The sequence below is a fragment of the Pocillopora damicornis genome, chromosome 14, assembly GCF_964200805.1.
Source record: "Pocillopora damicornis chromosome 14, jaPocDami1.2, whole genome shotgun sequence".
Classification (NCBI taxonomy): domain Eukaryota; kingdom Metazoa; phylum Cnidaria; class Anthozoa; order Scleractinia; family Pocilloporidae; genus Pocillopora; species Pocillopora damicornis.
In genome coordinates, this window is record NC_142683.1 from 14,623,226 (window position 1) to 14,646,584 (window position 23,359).

Below are 23,359 nucleotides of genomic sequence, written 5' to 3' on the forward strand. Positions count from 1 at the left end.
AACTTGGAATCTATTTGTTTTATATAATAAGGAATTAAAAAAAGTTTTAATAATGACGTCATCTATGCGTCTGTCCTTCAATAGATCATAAGTGAGAACCAATCAGAATGCGTGTATAACTGGGCTTATTATATAATTCGTGATAGATATACTGCGTGCAAATCACTCCTTTATCTCCGTATTGAGACAATTGTTTATTCATTTATCTACGTTATTATTTAGAATTCCACGTAACATCGTTTTGGTTATGAAGTTATACAATTCTGTCCAAGCCAGTGTAACTTCATTCGTACATTTTGTATCGAGCATATCCTGTAATGTCCATAATAGAGCTTCACCAACGACCTGCAAGGGAAAAACAGAGAGAAAATATTTTATTCATTTTTGGGACGTATTTAAGCAACATATGGCAGTCTGAGGCCTTTCCCTAACATCAAGGTAACACGGAAAGCCGAAAGACTCTAGAACAAAAATCTATCTTTCATCAAAACTTTAACAAAAATTCAATTAATTTAATCTTGTGTTTTCCATGTAAGTATCTTCGCACCAATAGCGTTGTTCCATCTTTCTGTACATAAACCACACGCGACCTATAATTCCCCGATTGACTCTGACAAAGAGCTCGCTGAGTCGAAACGTCTGCTTTAGAATCTCTTAACCGTGGCGAGTTCACATTAAAACAGTTTTCAAATGAGTTTCGAAAACCAATGCCATAGCAATCACAACGGCAAATCAGAGCGAAGGTCGACATCATCATTAACCGATGACAACTGATCCAGTAAAGACAGGCAGCCAGCATGAAACGTGGGACTGAACGCGAGAGACCAAATCAGTATTGGTTTAATTTTTGAATCTGATTGGTTGAGAAAAAGGCGCTAGTTGTCTGGACCAATCACAGAGAGAAGTGAAGCGAAACCAAAGCACTCATGGGTTACTTTTGGCACTGCTCTATCAACTCCGTTGACAAAACCCAAATTATAGAGCAAAGAGAACATCGACAAAGAACATGTCCGAGGGCTTAAATAGTGTAGTTTTCACACCTTAAAATGTTCCTCCCTGACAAACCAAACTTGATGTCTTCGTCCCAGGCTTGTAAGACTCTCCAATAACACCTCACCATCATCTAATGCATTGATAGTATTTTCAACAGCAGCCATAACTCGCTTGGCATGGAGATACAAAGACCGAGAGTTCATCAGCTCGTCTAAGCTGACGCCTTTGAATGTTGGAAACGTGTCTTGGATGTTTGGATGTGTCTCAAAAAGCCTAAGAATGGCAGAAAGATGAAGTGCGACAAATTTTTATCTCGCATAATTTAACCCCTCTCCACAGATGATCCTAATAGTTGGTAGTATGTATTAAAACAGCGAATAGCGTTGAAGGCGAGCTCTGATTGGCTACCCAAACCCCGAATATCCTTTGCTATGCACCTCTGAGCAACACGTGCGGGATTTGCACCCGAATATATTTTAATCGTTGCAGAAATAAATGAGTTACAATCAAATTTTTGTGCCATATCATCCCACTGTTCTGTACATACTAAAACAAGTCTTCATCTCAGTGTCGGTGCCTCGCACCTCGGTAAATATTCACTATTAGCCACCCCCTTTTAAATAGTTGTTAACTATGCAGAATTTAACATCTCTCTTATTGTATTTACGTTCACGCCTCTTTCTGATCCGAGCTGATACCCATAGTTGCTATATACTATGGGAACTGAGACTAGCTCAACCCTCCCTCTTCGTTTCATATCCTTTTCCCAGCTCTAAATCCTGCCATAAAACGGTAATAAATAAATAAATGAATGAATAAATAACAGAAAAATTAATGGATAAAAGTAAAATAATTTTCCTTTACCTCATAAACATTGCCTTTCCCGCCTCAGATTTAACAGGCTCAACAAGTTTCCAAGATTCCTTCAAAGTGATTTTAGTTTTGCGACTCAAAGGAATAGAGAGATTTTTCAATCCTAAAGAAACTGATATTGGAGACCGGTTCTTGGTTGTTCCACGATGATGAAATGAAGCGGAACATCCCATTACAAACACATCTGAAGTTCAAGTCCTGGAGAAACCTGGAAGTGATTTCACATTATAAACAGACAATAAAATATTTTTTAGATAATAGATGTGGGGCGTAGCTAAATGAGTAGGGTCCAAGGCCGCCCCGCTTTTCATTCTCCCAATTGAATCTCCTCCTTGCCTGGCCACGCCCCTAGGTAACCCACGCACCGCAAAGATCTGCAGGGAATAGCATATCTCCTAAGTGAGAAGGTTTGCCAGAAACAAGCAGTGCTGCGCATGCGTCGCGGAAAAGCAATTCCGATTGATATTAAACCAATAAAAAGCAAGTTGTCCCTCACCGTACTTCTTGTCACAATCTTGGCACAAAATTGTATGCAGCGCTACAAATCTGATTTTTTTTTTTATTTTTCACACTCGTGACGCTATTTAGTGACCAGCCGTTGTCTACAATAGAAAATTGACTACCAATGAGGGGGGATCATTAGAATGATAAATAATGACCGACCCTAGTCAGTTTGCATGTCACAATGGTGACAAGAGCTATTTTGCAAAGGTACAACGGCTCATCTAGACTGAAACAACACTTTTACTCGGTAGCGCAGAAACAACCACAAAAGTCTGTTGTATGTGAAATTTTCGGCACTGCGGCTTCTTCATCCCTGGGGGATCTTCCAAAATATAGAAATGTTAATTTGCGTAACAGGTGCTTTTTAGAATCTTCTGGAAACAGTATTTGCAATGTCAAGAATCGTCTCAACCGTAAAATTAGCATCCATTTGCCATATGAGTATTCAAAGTTTCTTTGGCATAAAAATACATGTAAAAGAATTAATTATTTCAAATTTATCATCACTTCTTCTCGATGAAGCGCGACGTTTTATAAGCCAAAATGTGAGAATTATAAACTTTAATTTGTTCATGCTCGTGTTGAACCAGTGTTGAAGTTTTATATGTAATTGAGAGTTATTTACTTAGTTACAGGTACGTTATTAAAACAGCTTATTTGGATAAAGCAGAGGTTTCATCGAAAGCTGGTTACCAGCGGTGTATCGCCACTTGTAAGACCTTTTAGCACCGTCTGTTTAGCTGCGTTTGGGTCTGCGTTTTGGGTTATTCGCTTTACGGCCCCTTCACCGGGTACAGCCGCCTGTTACATCATCGGCAGCCGCTTATGTAAAAATTTATATATTGAAATACCTAGTAAAGGGTTTGCTACTCAAAACTGAGAGCTGCAGAATAGTGAAATTATGATAAAATGAAACTCAGGCTTGATATCTCGCGAAAATAACACCAGTATTGGGATTAATGAACCAGAAGGATATATCTGACTAGCGTTTTAATCTTAACATTTTGCTGCAGATATTTCATCCTGTTATTTACTTGAGTACAATATCGGTCTTTCTGTGGCGAATACAAATCAATAGTTTACATCAATGAAGATCTGTTAATTCAAAGACAATCCATTTTATGCGCTAATCCCTAACCATTAATGCATAAAAAAAAGAGTGACACTGCAATAAAGTATAAAACCCGCATGAATCTAGATTTAAGAATTAAAGAAATGATCTGTAAAAGGAATAGTACATCAATAGCCTGGGATTTTTTAAAATAAAATTGGCATAATGTCATTTCCTTCAGGAACATCAATTCTTCATGGAAATGTTGGGCAATTTTTAATCCACTGGATTAATAATATACGACAAGATTCACGAAAGAATTACGGAATATCATTAACATCGACGTATGCACTGACACAGTTGGAAAATGTCTAAAACTTCACACCAAATTAACAAGTAAAGTAACTGTCCTCGCACCGAAAATAAAATCGCTATTAAAAGGACAAGGATTTAATTTTATCTGTGGATGTAATATTGAGTGAGAAATTCATATTCGATGAAACTCGATGCAAGATTTTACTTACCTGAACTGAGTGCGGAAGACAATATATTTATAAACTATCAGGATTAATCCTGATGTTTAGGAAAACTTGAAACAAATGGGACAAATTTTAGAATCCCAGCCAATTATACTGACACCATTAAAAGCATTAGAGGAAATGCGTAACCCAAGCGAAAAGAGCTTAGATTCTGCGACGGAGGCGACAGTTTGTTAAAATAATGGGTTTCTTGACAATCTTAATTGAAGTTTCCTATCAATTATCACAAAGTATTAATAATCTTCGAACTGTCCAATAACGGAACACGTTGCTAACAGTCTTCCATGTTTGTTTTTATCTCCCATGGAACCAATATAGGAAGAATTGAAGCACTCAATGGTTTTTCTGCAAAAATACACCTACTTTTAATTTCTTCAACTGTAATATTTATTTCTTTGTTATGAAAAAAATCCTTGATAACGCCGTTATTCTTTTCATGTTATTTTTCCGTAGAAAATCCGCCCTTCGATTTTCGACTTCGTCGCATTAATGTCAAGAAATTTAGACAATTTGGCAAAATTTTTTGTTTGACTTACTACTTAAAAGCATGTATAAAGACAGCTATGTATTTTCTTCCTAAAGCGGAGATCGAGAAAGAAGCCCTCATTAGATTTACGATTGCTTTCGTGATAAGCAAAAGAAAACCAATATATTTTATACTACTGCAAGTTAAAAGTAGTTTCGCTGAGGTCTAAAAAATAAATTCGCAAAGGAAAAGAAAAAAAAAAGAACGTTTTATAATCATAGCGTCTCGTGAGAAAAATGAAATGAACACTCATGCTTCAAAGCAGAAGATTTTCTATGCGACCGAGAAATAAGATCAAAGCCCGTATTCACCGGCAGTGACTCGACGGGAGGCCATACTTTCAACAAAAGATTTCATTGAATAGAGAATCGGGAAGAAAAATATTATACGCATGTTTGTTCAAAGTGAGAAAGAAAAATTTCTGTGTTACTTTAGGTATACAAAAAAAACCCTTCTCTCAAATGCAATCATGATCATTATTTGCTGATTCCGATGTATAAGCAAATGAACAATCTGCTTGATGGTACACTTTGCAGCAATGAAATTATTGCTGTTGAAAAACAAACACTTATCTCTAATCGTGTATTGTAATTTTTATTTTTCTTTGATTTATCACAGATTATCTTTGATTAACAATCTTTATAAAGTCATGTGAGAAAATTAAGTAAAAAATATCGCCTCAAGAAACATTACATATGTATATACATATATATATATATATTGTATTCGTACGATCATACCGAATGTTTACTATATCAATACCTCCCTATTAAGTTTCGTTTTGTTTATCCCTAATTTCATTATGAACCTTAAATCCAAATTTTGGCTGTGAGTCAATCTTTAAAATCATGTTATTCCTCTAAAAATCAGTGTCGATCATTCCCGGTGTGATTATCTAAATAATATTCTCTCTTTAAGATAAAAAAATTTTTATAATAACAAAAATGAACATGAAGAGTAATCAAAAACGCCTGAAGAAGACAAGATTTTTTATTGTATTTTCATATTGAAAGTTTTCTACATCAACGTCTTCCTTTTGTTTTGATATCTCCCAAATTTGATTAACTTTGGTTCCGATTTTAGCTACGAGTCAAAATTTAAAACTGTGCTATTCCCCGACAGATCACTGTCACTCCTGGCGTGGTCGTCCAAACAACAGTATTATACAGTATTTATAGAGCGCTAATTCCCAATGGTCCAAAACATTTTCTCTTCTTTGCCTTGTTGAAAAGATGAACGGTTACCGGCAGAAAAATACACGCACGCTATATGGTATTAATGAGAGGTTACAAATGAGTCTAAAGTGCAAACAGGTTTCTATTCAGGGATTAATCGCTAAAGCAGTTTCCCAGCAGGGTTAATTGTTACGGTGTGGTTATAGGCGGGAAGCTATCTGCAGAGCGTACCACGCATAACGGAAGGCATTAGGACTCTTGCGCTGCCTTTTAAGTTCTTCCTTATGATCCGCGTTTATAAAAAAAAAACTGGAATACTACAGTCACCCTGATTGCTCGGTTGACCCGTTGAAACTTGAAATACCGGTATATCCTATCAAAGCAATGGACCACACTCTCTTTCAGTTTACCGGCGTAAAAACTCACTTGGGCTGTTGGAGAAGTAAAGAGAACTTTGTTCATCATTCGCTTTCGGCTCGTGATCATGAATCTTTTCTCGTGTCATCTAGACTTCCCGCTTGGGATACTGCGCCGGCAAACCGATAGAAAGTGCAGGCTATTAATACTGCTTAGCTCAACCACTCATGCTATAATTTCTGCAGTCTTCCTCTTACTGTTAATTTACCTCAGTTACTTATCTTGTCTTTCATCGCTCGGAATGACTGACTTTGGCCCTCCCTCTCATTTCAACTACTAACTCTTCAGTAAAAGCTTTTATATACACCAGCAGAAGGCATGAATGAGTATGCGGCCAACTGACCTTAGAAGATTAAACATTTGTTATCAGAACGTTAACCCGTACAACTTCAACTTATCCCGAATTAGTAACAACACACTCAAGGCTTCCGATCAAATCATCGACCTTTGAATGCGAAGCCAAAACAAGAACATCGAGATCCAAGGCAAGGTCAGTAGACAAAAAGTACGCCCACCAAAGGAAATTGTCTTTAAACGTAGTAATCAAGTGGCAACAGCCAAAAACAAACCATGTAAAGGAAAAAAAACTGTGGCTTTGCAGGATCTTGAGTCATCGACTTATGACGCAGTTTGGAAAGCACTCAAGAAGTCAGAGTTGCTTTTAGCTACGCCTCAAGCGACTCCAAGTCATCTTCCTTGATTTCTAAACTTCTCATATCGGTGCTTTGTATCTCAATGAGCACGCACAATAGCGTATGAACTAACTGTTAGATATGATATACAGGTATCCTTGCAAAATTTTGGTGCCTTATCGCCCGATCGACAAATTTTGTCAGATAAGTAAAGACTGAGATAAGAGTCCTCGTTCCACCGTCTAATAAGCAAAATTTTAACAATTATTATATTCACAATATAAAATTTTGTATAGAATCATCTCATCAAGACTTAAATTGACATATCAAGATAAATGACATATTCCTTGTATTCGATTTAAGAAAAAAAAGAAGAAGAAAATGAAGAAACATACACTTTCAAAGGGCGCAAATTTTATAGAAACGTTTCGAACGTTCCAAAACGATGCTCTGTTCTGTACGACTTGCAGACCTATAAAACCCAAAACTTCATCGCAGCCTCGTCTTGAGTTTGAGAGTCCCTTGAGTAAGAGCACCAGCCAATCAGAAAGCTGCGCTCGAAGTTCAAGTCTACGCTTTGACTGTTCGCGTAGGATGCCATTTTAATTTTGATAGCTACAGCAGACATTTTCACCATTAATCTGGTAAGTTTTGCGTCAAAACGACGCTCATTCTTTCCAGTGTACTTCGTTTCTTCTTAATTAAAATCTTATAGAAGTTTTAGGGCGAAGAAAATGAGTTTAAACCTTTTTAAACTTTGTTTATTCATAGATAAACGGCAGTTGATTTAAGAGCTGAACGACTGATACCCTCTCATCAATCAACAAAGGCATTCCGAGGAACAAAAAGGAAAGCCATGCCGTCTAAACTTACAGACTACGATATTCTTGGAGAAATAGGTTCTGGTTCATACGGAACGTGTAAAAAGATACGCCGACGAAGCGATAAAAAGGTAATATTTCTTCTAAAGGTATCTTCTCTTCCACGTTTTGCATACAATTAGAACTGAAATTTTGATACACTGCCAAAGAATTTGAGGTAGCTTTTCTCCAGTTAGATTGTGATTCGGCTCATAATCTTTCTTGAATCCGGCTAATGGAAATAACGATTTGCAAAAGTCTTTAATGCGAAACTTGTGCCCAGAACACTTGTTTGAATAGCACGGTTATCTTCAAAAATGCACTAGTCTAGCAACTCTCAGTTTTTACAACCATCATTAACGTTTGCACTAAACATCTTTTGTATTTTTTTTTAGATTCTCGTTTGGAAAGAACTTGATTATGGAAAAATGACAGAAATTGAGAAACAAATGCTAGTTTCAGAAGTGAATCTTCTTCGAGGGTTGAAGCATCCACACATAGTTCGTTATTATGATAGAATTCTTGATCGCTCCACCACAACTATTTACATCATAATGGAGTTTTGTGAGGGAGGTGACTTAGGAGCCTTAATAGCCAAACATAGAAAGGAAAAGTGAGTGATAATCTTGATTTTATTAGCTTCCTACTCCCAGAAATGTGTAAATGTTCAACATCTCATGGCATTCATAAACATCTTTGAAATATAACTGGTTAGCCCTTTAACTCTTGAGATCTGATTGTTAATTCTCCCCTCTAGCTGCTACACATTTCTTGTATATTACTTACAAGAATTTGGTTGATTGATGTATGGATATTTTAGGGAGAAGTTATATGTTAATCACTTCTAGAAGTAAAAGGGTTTCTGATAACTATCAACTTTTAAACAGAAAACCAGGAAATGCATAAAATTTCAGAGATTGGAGAATTCTCTGGCCTCTACACAGGATTCTCCAGTTTTATTTAGGTGGCTTGAGCTATATTTTACTCAGACATGGGGAAAAACTGTACACTTTTCTCTTACTGGTACTACACTCTTATAAGAAAACCTTGCAAATTTTTTTGCCATTCACAGAAAGAACTAACATACAAGGTCAGGAATTAACTTGACACAAGATTTAAAGAATTTAATTGTACATAATTATTCTAAGGAATCTTTGTATTTCAGAATAAGCAAAAGCTACAGTAGCTACCCAGTGCCCACTGGGATATAAATATTTGTTTGGAGATTGAAAATTAGCAATAGAGATGAGATGAATATAAGTTTTTTTTGTCATTTATTTAGGAGACTTATTGAAGAAGAATTCATTATTAAGATCATGTATCAGCTGGTTGAGGCTCTTAAGGAATGCCATCGCAGAAAGAATGGTGCTCATGTCTTACATAGAGATCTTAAGCCAGCCAATGTTTTCCTGGATGGTAACAATGATGTGAAACTGGGAGATTTTGGACTAGCAAGAGTACTTCAACATGACACAAGCTTTGCAAAAACATTTGTAGGGACACCATACTACATGTCACCAGTGAGTTGTTAACCACCTCTTTTTTTGTATTAATTTATTACCATAGAGCTAATTGATTTTTCTATCTAATTAGAAAGGTGTATATAAGTAAAGTTACCAGAAAAGTGCATTTAAATTTGTTGTGCATTGGAAAATAGCAGTTTGGCACTGGGTAAAAATATTATGTACTCCACTCTCCATAGGGGTGCATTACAATCATTCAATATGTAGTGTTCTTTACAAATGTTAAAACTTTACAGTCTTGTGAATGCTGTTTCTCTTGACAGAGCCTCATTTATGTTTTCCTTATCAGGAGCAAGTCAACAAGCAAAGTTACAATGAAAAATCAGACATATGGTCACTTGGATGTCTGGTCTACGAACTTTGTGCCTTGTCACCTCCCTTTACTGCTATGAATCAGAGGAGTCTGGAGGCAAAGATAAGAGTAGGAAAGTTCCGCCCAATCCCTGAACAGTACTCGCAAGAGTTGAGTGAAACTGTTAACTCCATGCTGAGAGTAAATGTAAGAATGCTTCCAGTTGGTTTGTCACCCAGTAATGATACATTTTCTGTGAAATTATCAACTAAATGCTTGGCAAGATTTATTTTATTTTAATGAATCTGGATATGCTCATTCAGTATGATTATCCTAATGTACAATCAACAGGAGGATCGCCGACCATCAATAGACAAACTTCTTTGCAGTCCACTTTTTCAGAGATTTCACCGAGAACCAGAGCCAGAGTAAGTGTCTTTTTACTCAACAATGACCATCCTCTAATATAAGGTTCACCCATCCAGGTACTTTGTTCATCTCCATTTACACTTGTTTATGCAAACAGTCTCAATGAACTTTGCTGGTAAGCATTTGAGTTTTCTATAATTATTTTTGTGTTCGTGTCTTCAGTTTACTTGTTACCAAAAGTCTATTTTTGAAAGTAAACACAAGTATGATCAGTATTTACAGGAGAGAAAATGAAAGGTGCTACACAGTTTTATTTAATATTTACTTTTTACATTGTCTCTTATTTTATTTCAGAAATGATGGGAAGAAAAATGATTTTGAGTTTTGCAGGAGATGGGAAAAACAACTGGCTGAGAAGCAAAAAGAGTTGGAAAGTATGTTGACTTCATAAAGTATCTAAGAGAATTTTTAAATTTCTATTCATTACCATTCATTTATTGTAAGATATCAAATGCTGTCATTGTATTTTAATGAAGTCAAACTAAAAGGGTTTTTTTTTCCACCATGTAACCATGCCTAGGGAGGGAGAAAATGCTTCAAGATAAAGAAAGATCTTTGAGCGAAAGAGAAGAAAAAGTAACAAGGTATGATGTAGAGACAGCATCTTAATTGACATTAGAATGTTAGTCTAAGGCATAGCCATTTTACAATTCCTTTGTCATATGTGTACTGCCAGCCAGGTAGGCTAGGATAATCACTGTTCAAATTGAAAAACTGAATTGTAAAGCAGTGTACATTTATTATGTAATTCGATTTTGTTACATTTTCTTCAAAAGACCAAGGCTGGTTGTTCATTTTGCTGGTTGGATGCTGTAAAAAAGGATAGAGGAAATCATACCAAAAACATTTTTGGAAAAAATAAGGAATAAAGAAACCCAGATTAAACACAGATCTGACCTTAGTTTTGCACTTAAATCTGCCTTTAAACACTGAGCCCAACAACAGTTTTGATGGTGAAGTTACATAGAGGTGTTGCTTTTTGTTGACTGTGTATTACTTTGACAACCTCAAAACTTGGTAGGACCCAAAATTCATTTTCATGGGATGATTTTATCAGAAATTATTTTCAAAACTTATGATCTTCCTTCTTATTCCATAGAGCTGAAACTACTCAGCGTTTTCTAGGCTTGCAAGCAGCAGTACCTCATATTCCAAAAAGGCCATATTTGTATGGCAACTTAGCCATGGATAAAGAGAATGATGTTGTAAATGTAAAGAGAAAATTTACCCCTTTTGATCCTGAAAACAGAGGCAGACTATTCAAAGATGCCACAGGAGACTACTTTGGCTTTGATCGACAAGTACCTGAGTTGGGATTTAGACATCCTAATATTCCATTTGGAAATGTTAGAACCACAAGATTGTTGTCTGATTACAGGTGAAGATTACAGTGCCATAATACAAATGTGAAAGTTGTAACTCAGGAACTTGATCCTGCCCGTTCACTTCAAATGTAAAGCATTTAAGACATTTTTTGTTACTGCCAGTTGTGGGGAAAACTGTCACTCTAGCATTCCACAGTGTATTAGATAAAATTGTAAATAATTAGAAGCTATAATTTTTGTTGTTAGTTATTTTTATTTCTATGCTTTTTTGTTCATATTTCTATGTAAGATACTGTAAATAGTTACTTTGGAAATAAAAATTGAATTATTTTTTGTAAGCCTACATGTGTCATGCTGTGTATCGGTAGTTGGAAAAGTCATTTCTATTACAGGCAATGTCTTGGCAGGTTCACAAACAGTGGACACAAATTCTGAGAAGTTTTTATTTTCATTCTCCCAAATGATTCACAAATGAATAAAACGTCATGTATGTGTTATATAATGTAATAAATAATACAAGTAATTTTTATACACAATGATGACTTGTGATCATGCAACTTTACTCTAGATCATATGACTTGATAGCAATGTTCATGTTAGTTTGTACAGTAATTTACAGAGCAATTTAGCTCAACACTCATCAGAATGTCAAAAATTTACATGTGTATATCATTCCCTCTTTATGAATCAATATTCATGCATCTCTTTGCCTCAAGATCCCTCTATGAACCCTCAAGCTTATCCACAATATAAATCAGATTTTAAATATAATGCGGTGTTCTCGAGAGGCACTTAAGGCCACTGCTTTTGCTGGTCACTCATTTCATCAGTGCCTGTTAATCTGATAAGACTAAGTGGTAGAATGTTTGTCTTGATCTGGAATGAAGTTAAACCCTTACTGACAAGAGCTGTTTTATGGCTGGTTATTTAAAATCTCTGGACAACACTAGTGACACTTTTCCTAAAATCTCATTAGGTAATGGTAATCTTGATTCAAAATGAATTTTTCCCATAATAACTTGATGCAAAACACACAGTTAACTAGTGTGCTACTAAAAGCACCTTAAATAACTTCAATATCTTTGTTCAACTTTTTGCACAAAGCTTTGTATCTAAAATCGAATTTTAAACACTCTTGAAGTTGTCTTAAATAAAACTCTTTATATAAATGTTTTGATGGCTTGCATGTCAGCCAGATTCTCCCTTTTTTATTCCCTCATGCTATAAAGTAATTGGGTTGTTTCACTGACAATATTATTGAGGGCCCTCCTGACCTGAAGTATTTTTAAAAGACAGAAAGCTTTTCTCCATCTGATGAATCACACAGAAGTCCCTGGGATAGTTCAAGTCCGGAAACTCTCCACTCTGGGTTGTATCCTTTCAAACCTAGGTTGCAAAAAAAAAATTAGTAATGCATGATGAATTTAAATTTATACAAACTAAGTGATATTTAAAAAAAAGGGATGTTACAAATTACTCAATCAAAATGGTTACCATCAGTAAACTTACTTGCTAAGTTTGAACATAGGTTTGTCACTATCAGATGCATTGTTTGGTTTCCTGGAAACAAAATGAATTCATTATTAATGATAAGACAATGAGTCATACTTTTGATGACTGTCCCATGTCACCAAATCACAGCAAGTGTAAACAGTTTAATTTTTTACTAAGGTGTAGTGTTGTAAATTAAGCAGTTTATGAGCCTACCTTATAGCTTTATTGTGTTGTTTCTCTCGCTTATCTTCAACTTCCTCTTGTTGTTTCTACAGAGATAAAAAATATTAACTAAGTACTATATTTGATACTACTGATGACTATTATTAGTTATTAACTACTATTTACCAAAGTGGAGGTGGCCTGGGATGGATATCTACAAGGCCACTAAGCAGCAAGGTACTGATAAATATAATATACTGTTCGCCACTAACTCTGAGGTGAATATCTGTATCTGTATATACTTAAACAGTGAGACAATATGGCACAAAAGTCACTTATTCCTGTGAAAATTACGATGTTTTTGGGTACAAATCCAGTGTAAGTTACTTGGAGGTGAATAGAAACACTGTTTTGGTATGTACTAAATCCAGTTAAAGAATCCTGGCTTAATTACTTTAGAAAAAGTAGCCACATTAGTAGTGAAATTTAAAAGTAACACTGTTTTTTTTTAAAGAATCACTTTACCAACTGGTGCATTTTATGGACAAAAATTTTAATTTTCAACCCTTTACACCAAGACATCAGTATGCATAGTCTCCATGCACATTTTTCTTTTTAAATTTGCTTAGGTTTCGACAGGGAGAATTTGTTTAACATTCAAGAGCTTCTTTGGGATCAACCTGACTAAATCATTTGTTGTTTGGTTACCCAGAGTTGTACTAACAAACTAAACAACAGCCATTTAATTGCCAGAGGAAATAGATCTTTTGGGAGGGTTTTATAAGGAGACAACTCCCAATTCAACTGACCTTTTTTTCTCCTTTTTCTTCCTTTGTCTTTTGTTTCTGTTCTTGCAACCAATCTCTTTGGTAACCCATGGACATCAAATGCTTAAAATCGACCTGTTCATTTTCACTAAAAATATAATATATAGCTCATTTCAATTGATTTTTTATAAAAATAAAAATACCAAGGTAACTAAAATTATGGTTTATTAGAGAAGAAGAAAATATGATAAGGAGAAAACTGCATGAAGTACATTAACCAATTACACCCCAACATCCATATGCATATTCTCCATTCTGTTCTCTATACATTTTCTGAGGTGCTGACTAGGAGAATTTGTTTAACAATCAAGGGCTTCTTTAAATGGTGATCATTTCCTTTATTGTTGTGACCTTAACCCTTTAACTCCCAGAAATGATGAACATGTAACTTCTCCCTATCATATCCACACATTATCCTGTAAACTTGTAATGTGAATACTCAAAGTTATCAGGTAAAAGCTGTTTTCTAGATCTGAGACCAAATTCTTGTAAGGTACAGTATTTACAAGGGAATGTATAACAGCAAGAGGTGAGAATCAATAATCAGACCATGAGAGTTATGAGTTAATGTTTGATTCTGGGATGATGTTGCTAAGAAAATATTAGATGCTAGTCACTCCTTAGGGCTCAGAGGATTAAAATATCAATGGACAACAAGCTGCTGGGTTAGGTTTTGCTCTCAGATTAGATCATTTGTTAGGAAAGTGATGTGAGTTTTCCTGTCTAGTGTAGGTCATTTGGGAATAATCCAATTTACCACAGTATTAAATTTCACTTACATTTTTGGTAACCTTGCGTGTCTTCCTTGAGCCTGAGGTGCAATTCTTTGTGCTGCCTTCAGTTCTTCATACCTTTTATCCACCTTGTGAATCTTCTTCAAAGGAGGAAGTCTAACATTGTTGGGATTTTGTTTTGCATCTTTAGAGTCCCTGCAATGGAAACATCATTTATCTTTAACCTTTTTACGGTAACATCAGTATTCATATTTTTTGTACACTTCTTTATACATTTCCTTTGGTACTGACGCAGAGAATTCTATAATAATCAGAGCTTTTTAGGTTGGTGATCATTTCCTTTATTCTCATGATCTAAAAGAATGATTCAGCAGTATTATTGTTGAGAGAATTTTGAGGCTGGTCACTTCTAGGTTTTGAATGGTTAAACATTTTCTTTGAAATGTTCATGGTAAATGTTGACTATGAGAATTCTTACCGTTGCCATTTTGAAAGATTATCAAATCCCATTATTGGTCGTTTGGATCGATAAGAACCTGTCACAATCTCATCATCTGCTGGCACATCATGGACATGAACATACCATTCTGGGAGGACTTGATATCTGAAAAGACAACACATTGAGTTGGTTTATTACATGTTCACCTGACCACTTGCTGAAAGACTTGTAAAAGTAAATATTTTACACTTGTCCCATGAAAGAATGTTCAAAAGATATTGTTCCTGGATTCAAGGACTCCAACTGATTAATTGATGCAATTTAATTGTTACACTCTAACATTAAAATTCATATGCTTTACACTGATCTCTCTACATTTTCTACAGTAATGACAAGGAGAGTTTGTTTGAAAATCATGAGCTCCTTGAATTGGTGATAATTTCTGTTATTCTCATGACCTCTACATTTGATTCAAAGGTGATACTGTAAAGAGAAATTAGAAGCCAGTCACTTATAGGGGGTTAAGGTATTGGTTGAATCTTGAAGTTTGCTTAGTATTGAGGGATTCATTGATGGAACTAATAAGCTAACCATCTGATGAAGGGCTAACACTTGAGATGTCAGTTTATGGTGGCCAATTTACACTATCAACTCAAGTTCTCTTATTATACATTTGTTGACATGTTGCCCAAATACCTGTATGTGTCTATGCTTACCCTTGCTTTTTCTCTTTATTTTCCTCCTCATTTTGAACTACAAATTCATGACTAGATTCATCCACTTCTTCTTCTGGATGTTCATGATCAAACCATTCCACTCGTGGGTAAGGAACTGGTTCCTCAGCCTTCACTTGTGGGCTGCGGAATGTCAACAAATTCTTTCGCCCTCCTCCTTTAGCAAGCTTTATATACTTTGAGTCTGTGTCCCTTATCCACTTCCTTCTGAAATGTCTATCATCACCCTCAGGGTTGGCCAACTCATCAGGGAGTCCCCCTATCCCAGGGATCTGTGATGCAGCAGGTGCAGGTTTTGCAGGTTGTACCACTCTCTTACTAGGAGCATGGTAGTACCAGTCTGAGAAAGGAGAGGATAATTTCATCGTCAGATTATCAACTTTCAAGATGGAAGATACGTTCCTCAATTTGTAAATGGTTATAACTAGACATGTTCATGACATCTCTGAAATTCTCAAGATAAAGTCCACAGAGTACACCAGCGAGTAGACATGTTTACAAGTGCACTCATTACATAATTGTGATTGGGAAAGCTCATGCATTTTATCTGAATCAGGCGTGCGGTTTTAAGAAGCTAAGTGTCAACATGTCCCGCAGCCAGACAGGTTTTTAGTAGGTCAGAGATGTTCCCTAATTGTCAAAAATCCAACAATTCTAGGGTATGCACAAGCTCAGAAAATTCATCCACTTCAAAAAATATACAATAGGTGTGTTTGGAAATCGCCTTAAATTTCTAAACAAAAATCTGACACTTTAAGAAGTTTAATAGGATCTCTCTGGGGAAACTGCAAAAATTTCTGACCACCGGACACGGAGTACTCAAAAACCTCTCTGGCTGCCGCACACAACGTTTTAGAAGCTATTATAACTAATGATCTTTATATCAAAACCATTGGCTATATATTCTCTAGATTCCTTTATACAGTCACTTACTAATAAGTAGAAACTATGAAGAAAAAAAACGCGCCTAAGTTGCCTTCGTTTACAAATGTCCAAGGAACTACAGATTTTCAGCTGTTTTAATCCGTTGAAAAAACGGGATGTAGAAACACTTTTTGATGGTTAGTACAGAAACATTTTGTGTTTTAGAGATACTTCGATGCATTTAAATCGACTTGAGTGTTGAATAAACTAAAAAGTACTAAGACTCAAGCTTCAACGCCGTTTTTTAGAGCTACAGTTGCTCCCCAAAAATATGGCGTCCTTGATTCACGCGAAGTACGTGCAATCATTTGTCACAAATTGCCGGTTTCATTTTCAAGGAAGAATCTAAGCAACAGCCCTAAACCTCTTACCTTGGGTTGAAATGTTTGGATTAGGCATTTACGTTCTGTTTCTACTTGTGTCTTTGATAACCTGTCTTCACTACCATCAATATTTCTAAACTGTTGAGCACAGTTGTTGAACAAAGCGCCTTTGCCGAGAGTGTTTTTTGTTTCTATGGTAACAGAATTATGAACAGACATTGCGTGACTAATGCGTCACACACCGTCCCATGTTGACTAACGGAATAATATTGTCAACCAGTTTTCAAATATGTTTTAGAGGACTCCAATAGCTCTCCCAGCCAAGTTTATACATCTTGTAAATGGGGTTTGACAGGAAACGCGTTGAATGATTAAATCTACCAACTTGCGTGGACACGGTACAACTTTTCTTTCATTTTTTTGGTTGTTTTTTCAATCGTTTGTATTTCCTGGGTCTTCATTGATTATCTTCGTTTGCGGAAAAGATGAGTAGTCATATGAAAGAAAGAACAGGAGGCCGAAGAAAGTGTTTACCTCTCTCTCGCAAGGCCAAGTATGAGTTTCAAAATGCGAAGGTCCGTCGATTTGAGGTATCAATTAATAACGACTATTCACAGTTTAAGAAAAGGAAGAAGCAGCCCTATATTAAAATTGCAGGGAATGTTTTAGAGAGAATCATCAACATATTAGTCCAACTTCCGCCACTGGACACTTCCCATTTACGTACACGACATTAATGTCTACGCCGCAAGAGTGTAGTATATGTTGGGCTGCTTGTGAGAAATATTATAGCACAGCTGTTGTTGTTTTTTTTTGGGGGGGGGGGAGGGGGTGGAGTGTGCATGTTAAAACGACTGAGAGGTGTCTTTCTTTTGAATCCAGTTTGAGAGAATGTTACACTGCTTACTCCGTTTCTACTTGCATGCATGTACTCCATGTGTATGTACTCCACGTGTTGACATGCATGTGTGTGTCAATGCAGTACTTCGTGTGCGCTTGCATGCATGGAATATGTTTATTGCGCGAGTACTCATGATGACTGGCAAGAATTTGATGATAGGTCGGTTGGCAAGAGTTTGCAAAAATTTGACCTTGATGAGTGACGGTGTCAGCTATTTAAGAAGATTTGTCTGGACCTGATCACCCAAATGGTGGAATGGGAAAAATATATTTATTTTCCTATGAACTAAATATTACAAAACTGATTATTTGTTGTCCTGATGCATTGTTCGAATCAAGCGCATATCTTGCCTGCGTGAGGTTTGAGGAAAGTTTACCTTTAACTTTTGATGAAAGGATTAAATCATGACACGCAGCAAACAATATCTCTGTTTATACAGACCCCTGATAATACAATGCTTTCTTGTTTAAGTCAACATACCAAGAGACTTAGTCCCTTCATTGACTCTTTCTCTATACTGTAGGTTTTAATGTTAAATTAAATGAAGTAGTTTCTCCTAATCCAGCTCTAAGTCACGAAAAAAAACCTTTTGTCGTTCTAACACTTTGAGGTCTGTTTTGTCCATCTCAAACCAAAATCCCTCCTAATTACAACCTTGGGATCTATGAATAAATACCTTTAAGGCTGGTTTTTTTTTGTTTTTTTTTTTTCATCAAAACTTCCCTTTGGTGGTCTGATTCTTGTCATAACATTTCTTTTATTTGCATTGATAGCGCTTATCCAATCGCAATCGGTTTGTGCTTCTTGACAGCAAAAGGTCAGGGCACGAAATTTCTTATCCAAATTGGTTAATGACGCGACAAAACTCAGAAACTAAATTTAGACGAGGTAAAAGACGCACAAAACGGTTAAATGGGCCATGCCAACAAATAGCCTCAGACACTCTATCGCATTTGCATCAATCCTGCACGCAATCGAAATTTTATTCTTTTTTCTACTTCCTGGAGCGGAATGAAGTCTCTTCACTTCCTTTTGCTCTTTGCCTTGGTTGAAACTTCCCCTGTTCCTGAATTAACATCGGTAAGTTAACATAGGCACATTGTCACATAAAACAGCCTCGTTATTCACTCATACGTACGTGTTCATGTTGTCAATGGATAGACGCCGTGGCCTCATTAGCAGCTGACCCGGCTCTGCACGATTCAGTTGCAGTGAGCAATTTGGCGATTTGAAGCTTAGACAGGGTTCCTAACGTACGTTATTATTGGAAGAATATTTTAAAACTTCAATGGACTGCGTAGCTTCGAAAGCTCATGTTGCACAAAGGAGCTAAATTGCGGAACAAGCGATTTTTTCTTTTCCTTTCTGTTTGTTTGTCATTTTTATTGTTGTTGTTGTTATTGTTGTTCTGTGTTTTAAGGCGAGTGGGGCAATGTCCCGGGTACGCATCAGGCGTAAATCACGTGCTGGAAAAAAAAAAACGAAACATACGCATTAAAATGAGAAAGGTTCTTCTACTCGTGTTTCACTGAAACGCAAGTAGAACTTCCTGTTTTTCTAACGTTTGCCTCTGCGTGACTTCAAAACGTGCCAGCGGAGCTAAGAATGCAGTGCGCAGCGAGAAGAATAGGGAGGACTTTTACCCATGGGAAATGATCTGTGCGACTGTTACATCACGTACCTTCGCTTTCGCTGAAATCGTTCAAAACTGATTCAATATTACCTTCGGCCGACCAAGCTAATAAAATCTTGAACCATACGCTAAATGAGCCCTCTTTAATAGCGCTTTGGAGAGAGCATTTCTTCGGCCGCGATTAATTTCGAGGCTTTCAGAAGTGCTCGCTGGCGTGAGGTCAGCAAGCGGACTTGCACCGATCATTATTAGTCGCCAACAGATTAATCGTTTCACATACGAGGGCTTTTTTGCATACGTTTGAAACAATCCTATTGGTCTCTCGCATGCAATAATATAGCCAAAAAGTTTTGAAGTATTGATTACTGATCGAGAAAACCTCTAAAGAAAACATTTCGCATTACTTTTTGTTTTATTTTATACAGCCGCTCCTTCCCAAATCTTGCCTGGATTATTTACAACAAGGGATGACTCAGAATGGTTTCTATGTCCTAGTTGATAACCAAGGCCATCCATACATGACTTACTGTGATCTGTCATACGAGCCGGGCTCCGCGTGGACCCTAGTAATGTCTTGGCAGACTGCGAAATTCCGGGATTTGCCTTATTTCAAAACCAAACTGTTCACAGAAGATGCTCCAATCAACGCAGGTAGTCCAAACTGGTTTATTTACCGCGAGACACTTGCAAGAATGAAATCCATCCGTAGTCAATCCACGCACTGGCGAGCAACGTGCAATATCAACAACCTAAAAGCGATCGATTTCGAAGATTACCTTCGGGGAAAGCTCAAAGACTTGGATATCTTAACGTGGCAGGGTGGGCGAACTTGTTTTTCCATAGACTATGTGAACATTCGCGGAAAAGCTGCGGGCACTGGCACTACCATGGCATTCTGGCAGGTTCCTAATAAGTATATTCTCCACACAGACAGCACAAATACCGGATGTGAATTTTATTATGAAGCGAATCCAATTGTGGACTTTTTCGGTTTCTACGGAGATGGACTTAGCCCTAAATTCCGCTGCAGTGCAGAGCCTGAGGCCACTACTCAATGGTGGTTTGGTGGTTATCTCTCAAAAGAGCCATTTTTTCAAAACAGTTCTCAACCAGTAGGCGCATTAAAAAAAAGAGTTTAATCCAGTTAAACGTCATAAGATCCGATAGCGAATTCTTTCTTTCGGCTTCCATACATTTAATTAGTAACAAATTAGTAGAATATGGTGTAATATCCCGAGAACACCATTTAGCAGATGAGTTTGTCGTTTCTCGTGATCTATTATATGCGCTAAACTGCGAGCATTTCCTCCTTTTCGGCGAAGTCGTCGGGGGAGTAAAAAAACCAATGCAAAAAAAAGAAGTTGATGACAGCACACCGCGCGGAACTGTGGATGTAAAGCGTCAAAAAATGACATTAACTTTTCATGCACCTAAACCCAGAGTTCTGCGCGGCGCGATAACATCACTGTTATTTTTCTTGACTCGCGCGACGGACTTCGCCATAAATTATGGACCGCTCGTAGCCTTCCTATTTTCAAGTCATTATGTTAGAATATTATGACGAAGTTAATTACATTTTTCGCTTGATGTTACTTTATATATACTGATGTGGCTCACAGTATTACTGATGGCAAATAGAGTTTCGAGATGGATGACAGAGCTGGCAATAGCTTGGTCATTTTGCAAATTGACATTTATCACGGGCTTTTAGATTTTAATCAAGTAGCATGGCACAAGTCTTTTAGTCATCGCCGTCGGCCAAGAAACGAATGAGGTCGATTTTAGAAAAAATTTTATGACCTGATAAGCGTCAGACCAATTTTTCTGTTAATTAACCCGATGTGATTAGTTAGTTTCTCTGTTGTTTTTATTCCTTTTGCACTTTTAAGTTGCTGTGTTCAAATATATTCAATTTGTCTCACGAGTAATTAACTTGTGAGTGAATAAAGCGGGTAAGTTTCTAAAGAAACTGTGGTGCTGAGTCGATGGGAGAGTATAACAGGGCAATTTAGTATTGTTAATAACTGAGTCGATAACGTAAATTGGCCACCGTAAAGAGTTTAAATGCTGACGTTTCGAGCTTTAGCCCTTCGTCAGTGTGATGGATTGCGATAGACAGATAGCGGCTTGTAACTGTGGTGAATTGGAGCAGTTATAGTCAATCAATAAATAATTACGATCGTTTCACATTTAGCTACCACTTAGGAAACGATTAATTTTTTAATCTCAACGAGTACTCAGTACATAGAACAGTTTTTCGTTTTTTTCTGTTTTCTTTTTCTTAATTTTACTATTTAGTATAATAGTCAACAACTGAATCATCGGATGGAAATGATATTAGTCAGTAAAGTCTTGTAGGTCGCAACTTTTTTCTCACCGTTAATTTGGAAGTGTGACGACAGAAAACCTCGTCACGTGGACTTTAAGGAAAGTCTTTTTCAAAAAGAAAGTCTACGGTTTTAATTACTACGTTGTCATATCGAAATCTAGTCAAGCCAAGAATTCTAGATATAACAGAAAATGACACACTTCTAAATTGGAAAGATCGCAAAATATTTCGGTCGACCCTGTAAGAAAATTATCTTAGTCCGTGAGAGTCCGTGAGATCTTTCTTCCTTTAAAAATTGTTGAACCCAGGCCGCCTGAGTCATCCCGGGCAAAGGACTAGGACTGGGGTTTAGACTTTCACAGTTGAAACAGTAACGAATCTCTACGAATCTCTATTTCAACTAACTATTATTGAAAGCTGTTTGTTACATATCAGCGATATTTTGACAATGGAAAGGAACTTGCCACAAGTTCGTTTTGTTATTCGGTGTTCTTATTTCCTTCCTATTAGAACAAACATGTTACTTTTTATCCCGGGCCGTATATTAGACATATATTCGCTTGTTGTTTACAACTAGGTCAGACCTTGCACATTGGCAGAGCGTACTTGTGACAAACGATTTTTAAATACTTTCGTACACGTAAAAAAACCCTGCCCAAAATATCTGACAAAAATTAAAGGGTTCTTATTTTATTTTTTTCTTCTGAAGCAAAAACCAAGACGGCGGCGTTAATTACTGAAATTCGAAAACACCTGCTGGTGTCATAAAATTCATCAAATTGTTTATTTTTCAGGGTCTTTTGCCTGGCGGGGGTAAAACTTCATACACTGATCTCGTACTGAGGTTTTGTTACAATAATGACGCAGAACCAAAAACCAAAAATAGATACAGGAAGTTTTCTCGAGACTAAACTTTCAAACCTTTGTCTCATGCTTCAGTTTAAGCTAATTTGTTGTTTCAGAATCGAAAAAAAATTGAAAGCTTACGAGGTAAAAATTTTCGTTCACAGCACCAAAGAGCGGAAGCAGCTAGTACTTACGTGGCGCCAATTTTCAACTTTAATGAAGAGCTCTCTTACTATCTCGAACAATTGAGGGCCGGGTCAGAAAATTATCTCATTTGCAAGTCATCGTTGAACAGCAGTTGATACTTTTGTTGCGTAATAAATAACGGATTGGTAAACAAACTAACACTTGATGTTATCTTGAGAAAAATGCAACAAATGACGAACATTTTGTTACTAAGGGTTACCAAGGATAAGCTCCGTATTCAATAAAATTCGACTAAGCTTGTCTTTCTCAGTGCTCCCGGAGGATCTTTGACAGTTGGACAGGAAGTTTCCTCACAAAATTACTGCAATTTTTCAGCTGTAGCGAACAGTGTTCCAAATTAATCCTCTCATTTTTTCAGGCCAAGGTCATTATGGATGTTTGGGAACCAAGAGTATCCGTTTTCGGTTAAAAGAACGTTGACGTTACATACACTGACCTTGGAAGAGTTACTCTCATATTTTCATACACTAAGTTGGAACATCGACTTGGTGAACCTTCGTCATATTTGGCCCGTAGTGAATATTTCAGTATTTTAATACGTGATATTTCGATATTTGTTGTCTCAATATTTGCATTTGAAAAAGTGTTCGTGGTCGAAATTAAAAACTTCCACACTGATAAGCATACATTTATGTATGATTAGGCCTCATTGCGGTTTCATAGGAAG

The 23,359-nt window shown here is 36.6% G+C and overlaps 4 protein-coding genes and 1 long non-coding RNA gene across 6 annotated transcripts; 2 read left to right on the plus strand and 3 right to left on the minus strand.

Annotated features, from left to right (window-relative positions):
• Nucleotides 1–177: 177 nt before the first annotated feature.
• LOC113669811 (neuroglobin) lies at nucleotides 178–6,387 on the minus strand. 2 transcript variants are annotated; one of them, XM_089192949.1, is made up of 4 exons: nucleotides 6,287–6,387; nucleotides 1,858–2,074; nucleotides 1,041–1,266; nucleotides 178–345 (listed from the first exon to the last, which is right to left on the minus strand). In XM_089192949.1, the coding sequence occupies exons 2-4, from the start codon at nucleotides 2,037–2,039 to the stop codon at nucleotides 199–201; spliced, it is 555 nt and encodes a 184-aa protein (XP_089049075.1). In that variant the 5' UTR covers nucleotides 2,040–2,074; nucleotides 6,287–6,387; the 3' UTR covers nucleotides 178–198. The 2 variants fall into 2 exon arrangements, with proteins under 2 accessions (XP_089049075.1, XP_027041689.2); XM_027185888.2 differs by lacking the exon at nucleotides 6,287–6,387 and adding an exon at nucleotides 3,946–4,165.
• An 847-nt stretch (nucleotides 6,388–7,234) lies between these two features.
• LOC113669837 (serine/threonine-protein kinase Nek2) lies at nucleotides 7,235–11,477 on the plus strand. The gene is made up of 9 exons (XM_027185916.2): nucleotides 7,235–7,354; nucleotides 7,482–7,662; nucleotides 7,966–8,183; nucleotides 8,853–9,090; nucleotides 9,383–9,592; nucleotides 9,737–9,813; nucleotides 10,109–10,188; nucleotides 10,335–10,398; nucleotides 10,914–11,477. The coding sequence occupies exons 2-9, from the start codon at nucleotides 7,567–7,569 to the stop codon at nucleotides 11,194–11,196; spliced, it is 1,266 nt and encodes a 421-aa protein (XP_027041717.2). The 5' UTR covers nucleotides 7,235–7,354; nucleotides 7,482–7,566; the 3' UTR covers nucleotides 11,197–11,477.
• A 91-nt stretch (nucleotides 11,478–11,568) lies between these two features.
• LOC113669844 (uncharacterized protein C7orf57) lies at nucleotides 11,569–17,473 on the minus strand. The gene is made up of 8 exons (XM_027185928.2): nucleotides 16,825–17,473; nucleotides 15,512–15,869; nucleotides 14,835–14,960; nucleotides 14,402–14,551; nucleotides 13,605–13,710; nucleotides 12,847–12,902; nucleotides 12,649–12,699; nucleotides 11,569–12,525 (listed from the first exon to the last, which is right to left on the minus strand). Exons 1-8 carry the CDS (start codon nucleotides 16,850–16,852, stop codon nucleotides 12,483–12,485), a joined length of 918 nt encoding a protein of 305 aa, XP_027041729.2. The 5' UTR covers nucleotides 16,853–17,473; the 3' UTR covers nucleotides 11,569–12,482.
• A 620-nt stretch (nucleotides 17,474–18,093) lies between these two features.
• Nucleotides 18,094–20,156, minus strand: LOC149034631 (uncharacterized). Its single transcript, XR_016182905.1, has 2 exons — nucleotides 19,715–20,156; nucleotides 18,094–19,143 (listed from the first exon to the last, which is right to left on the minus strand). It is a non-coding gene; the product is annotated as an uncharacterized LOC149034631 (long non-coding RNA).
• On the plus strand, nucleotides 18,515–21,279 carry LOC113670153 (uncharacterized). Its single transcript, XM_027186246.2, has 2 exons — nucleotides 18,515–18,757; nucleotides 19,736–21,279. Exons 1-2 carry the CDS (start codon nucleotides 18,689–18,691, stop codon nucleotides 20,447–20,449), a joined length of 783 nt encoding a protein of 260 aa, XP_027042047.2. The 5' UTR covers nucleotides 18,515–18,688; the 3' UTR covers nucleotides 20,450–21,279.
• The last annotated feature ends 2,080 nt before the right edge of the window (nucleotides 21,280–23,359 follow it).

Excerpts from the sequence above, each read along its gene's own strand:
- LOC113669837 (XM_027185916.2), top strand. The coding sequence starts at position 7,567 with ATGCCGTCTAAACTTACAGACTACGATATTCTTGGAGAAATAGGTTCT. Across the intron at positions 9,593-9,736 it reads ACTCCATGCTGAGAGTAAAT|GAGGATCGCCGACCATCAAT; the intron begins GTAAGAATGCTT and ends TACAATCAACAG. Across the intron at positions 10,399-10,913 it reads AGAGAAGAAAAAGTAACAAG|AGCTGAAACTACTCAGCGTT; the intron begins GTATGATGTAGA and ends CTTATTCCATAG.
- LOC113669844 (XM_027185928.2), bottom strand. The coding sequence starts at position 16,852 with ATGCCTAATCCAAACATTTCAACCCAAG. Across the intron at positions 12,700-12,846 it reads CAACACAATAAAGCTATAAG|GAAACCAAACAATGCATCTG; the intron begins GTAGGCTCATAA and ends TTTTGTTTCCAG. Across the intron at positions 12,526-12,648 it reads CCTATGTTCAAACTTAGCAA|GTTTGAAAGGATACAACCCA; the intron begins GTAAGTTTACTG and ends TTTGCAACCTAG.
- LOC113669811 (XM_089192949.1), bottom strand. The coding sequence starts at position 2,039 with ATGGGATGTTCCGCTTCATTTCATCATCGTGGAACAACCAAGAACCGG. Across the intron at positions 1,267-1,857 it reads GGAAAGGCAATGTTTATGAG|GCTTTTTGAGACACATCCAA; the intron begins GTAAAGGAAAAT and ends TGCCATTCTTAG. Across the intron at positions 346-1,040 it reads TCAGGGAGGAACATTTTAAG|GTCGTTGGTGAAGCTCTATT; the intron begins GTGTGAAAACTA and ends TTTCCCTTGCAG.
- LOC113670153 (XM_027186246.2), top strand. The coding sequence starts at position 18,689 with ATGAAGTCTCTTCACTTCCTTTTGCTCTTTGCCTTGGTTGAAACTTCC. Across the intron at positions 18,758-19,735 it reads CTGTTCCTGAATTAACATCG|CCGCTCCTTCCCAAATCTTG; the intron begins GTAAGTTAACAT and ends TATTTTATACAG.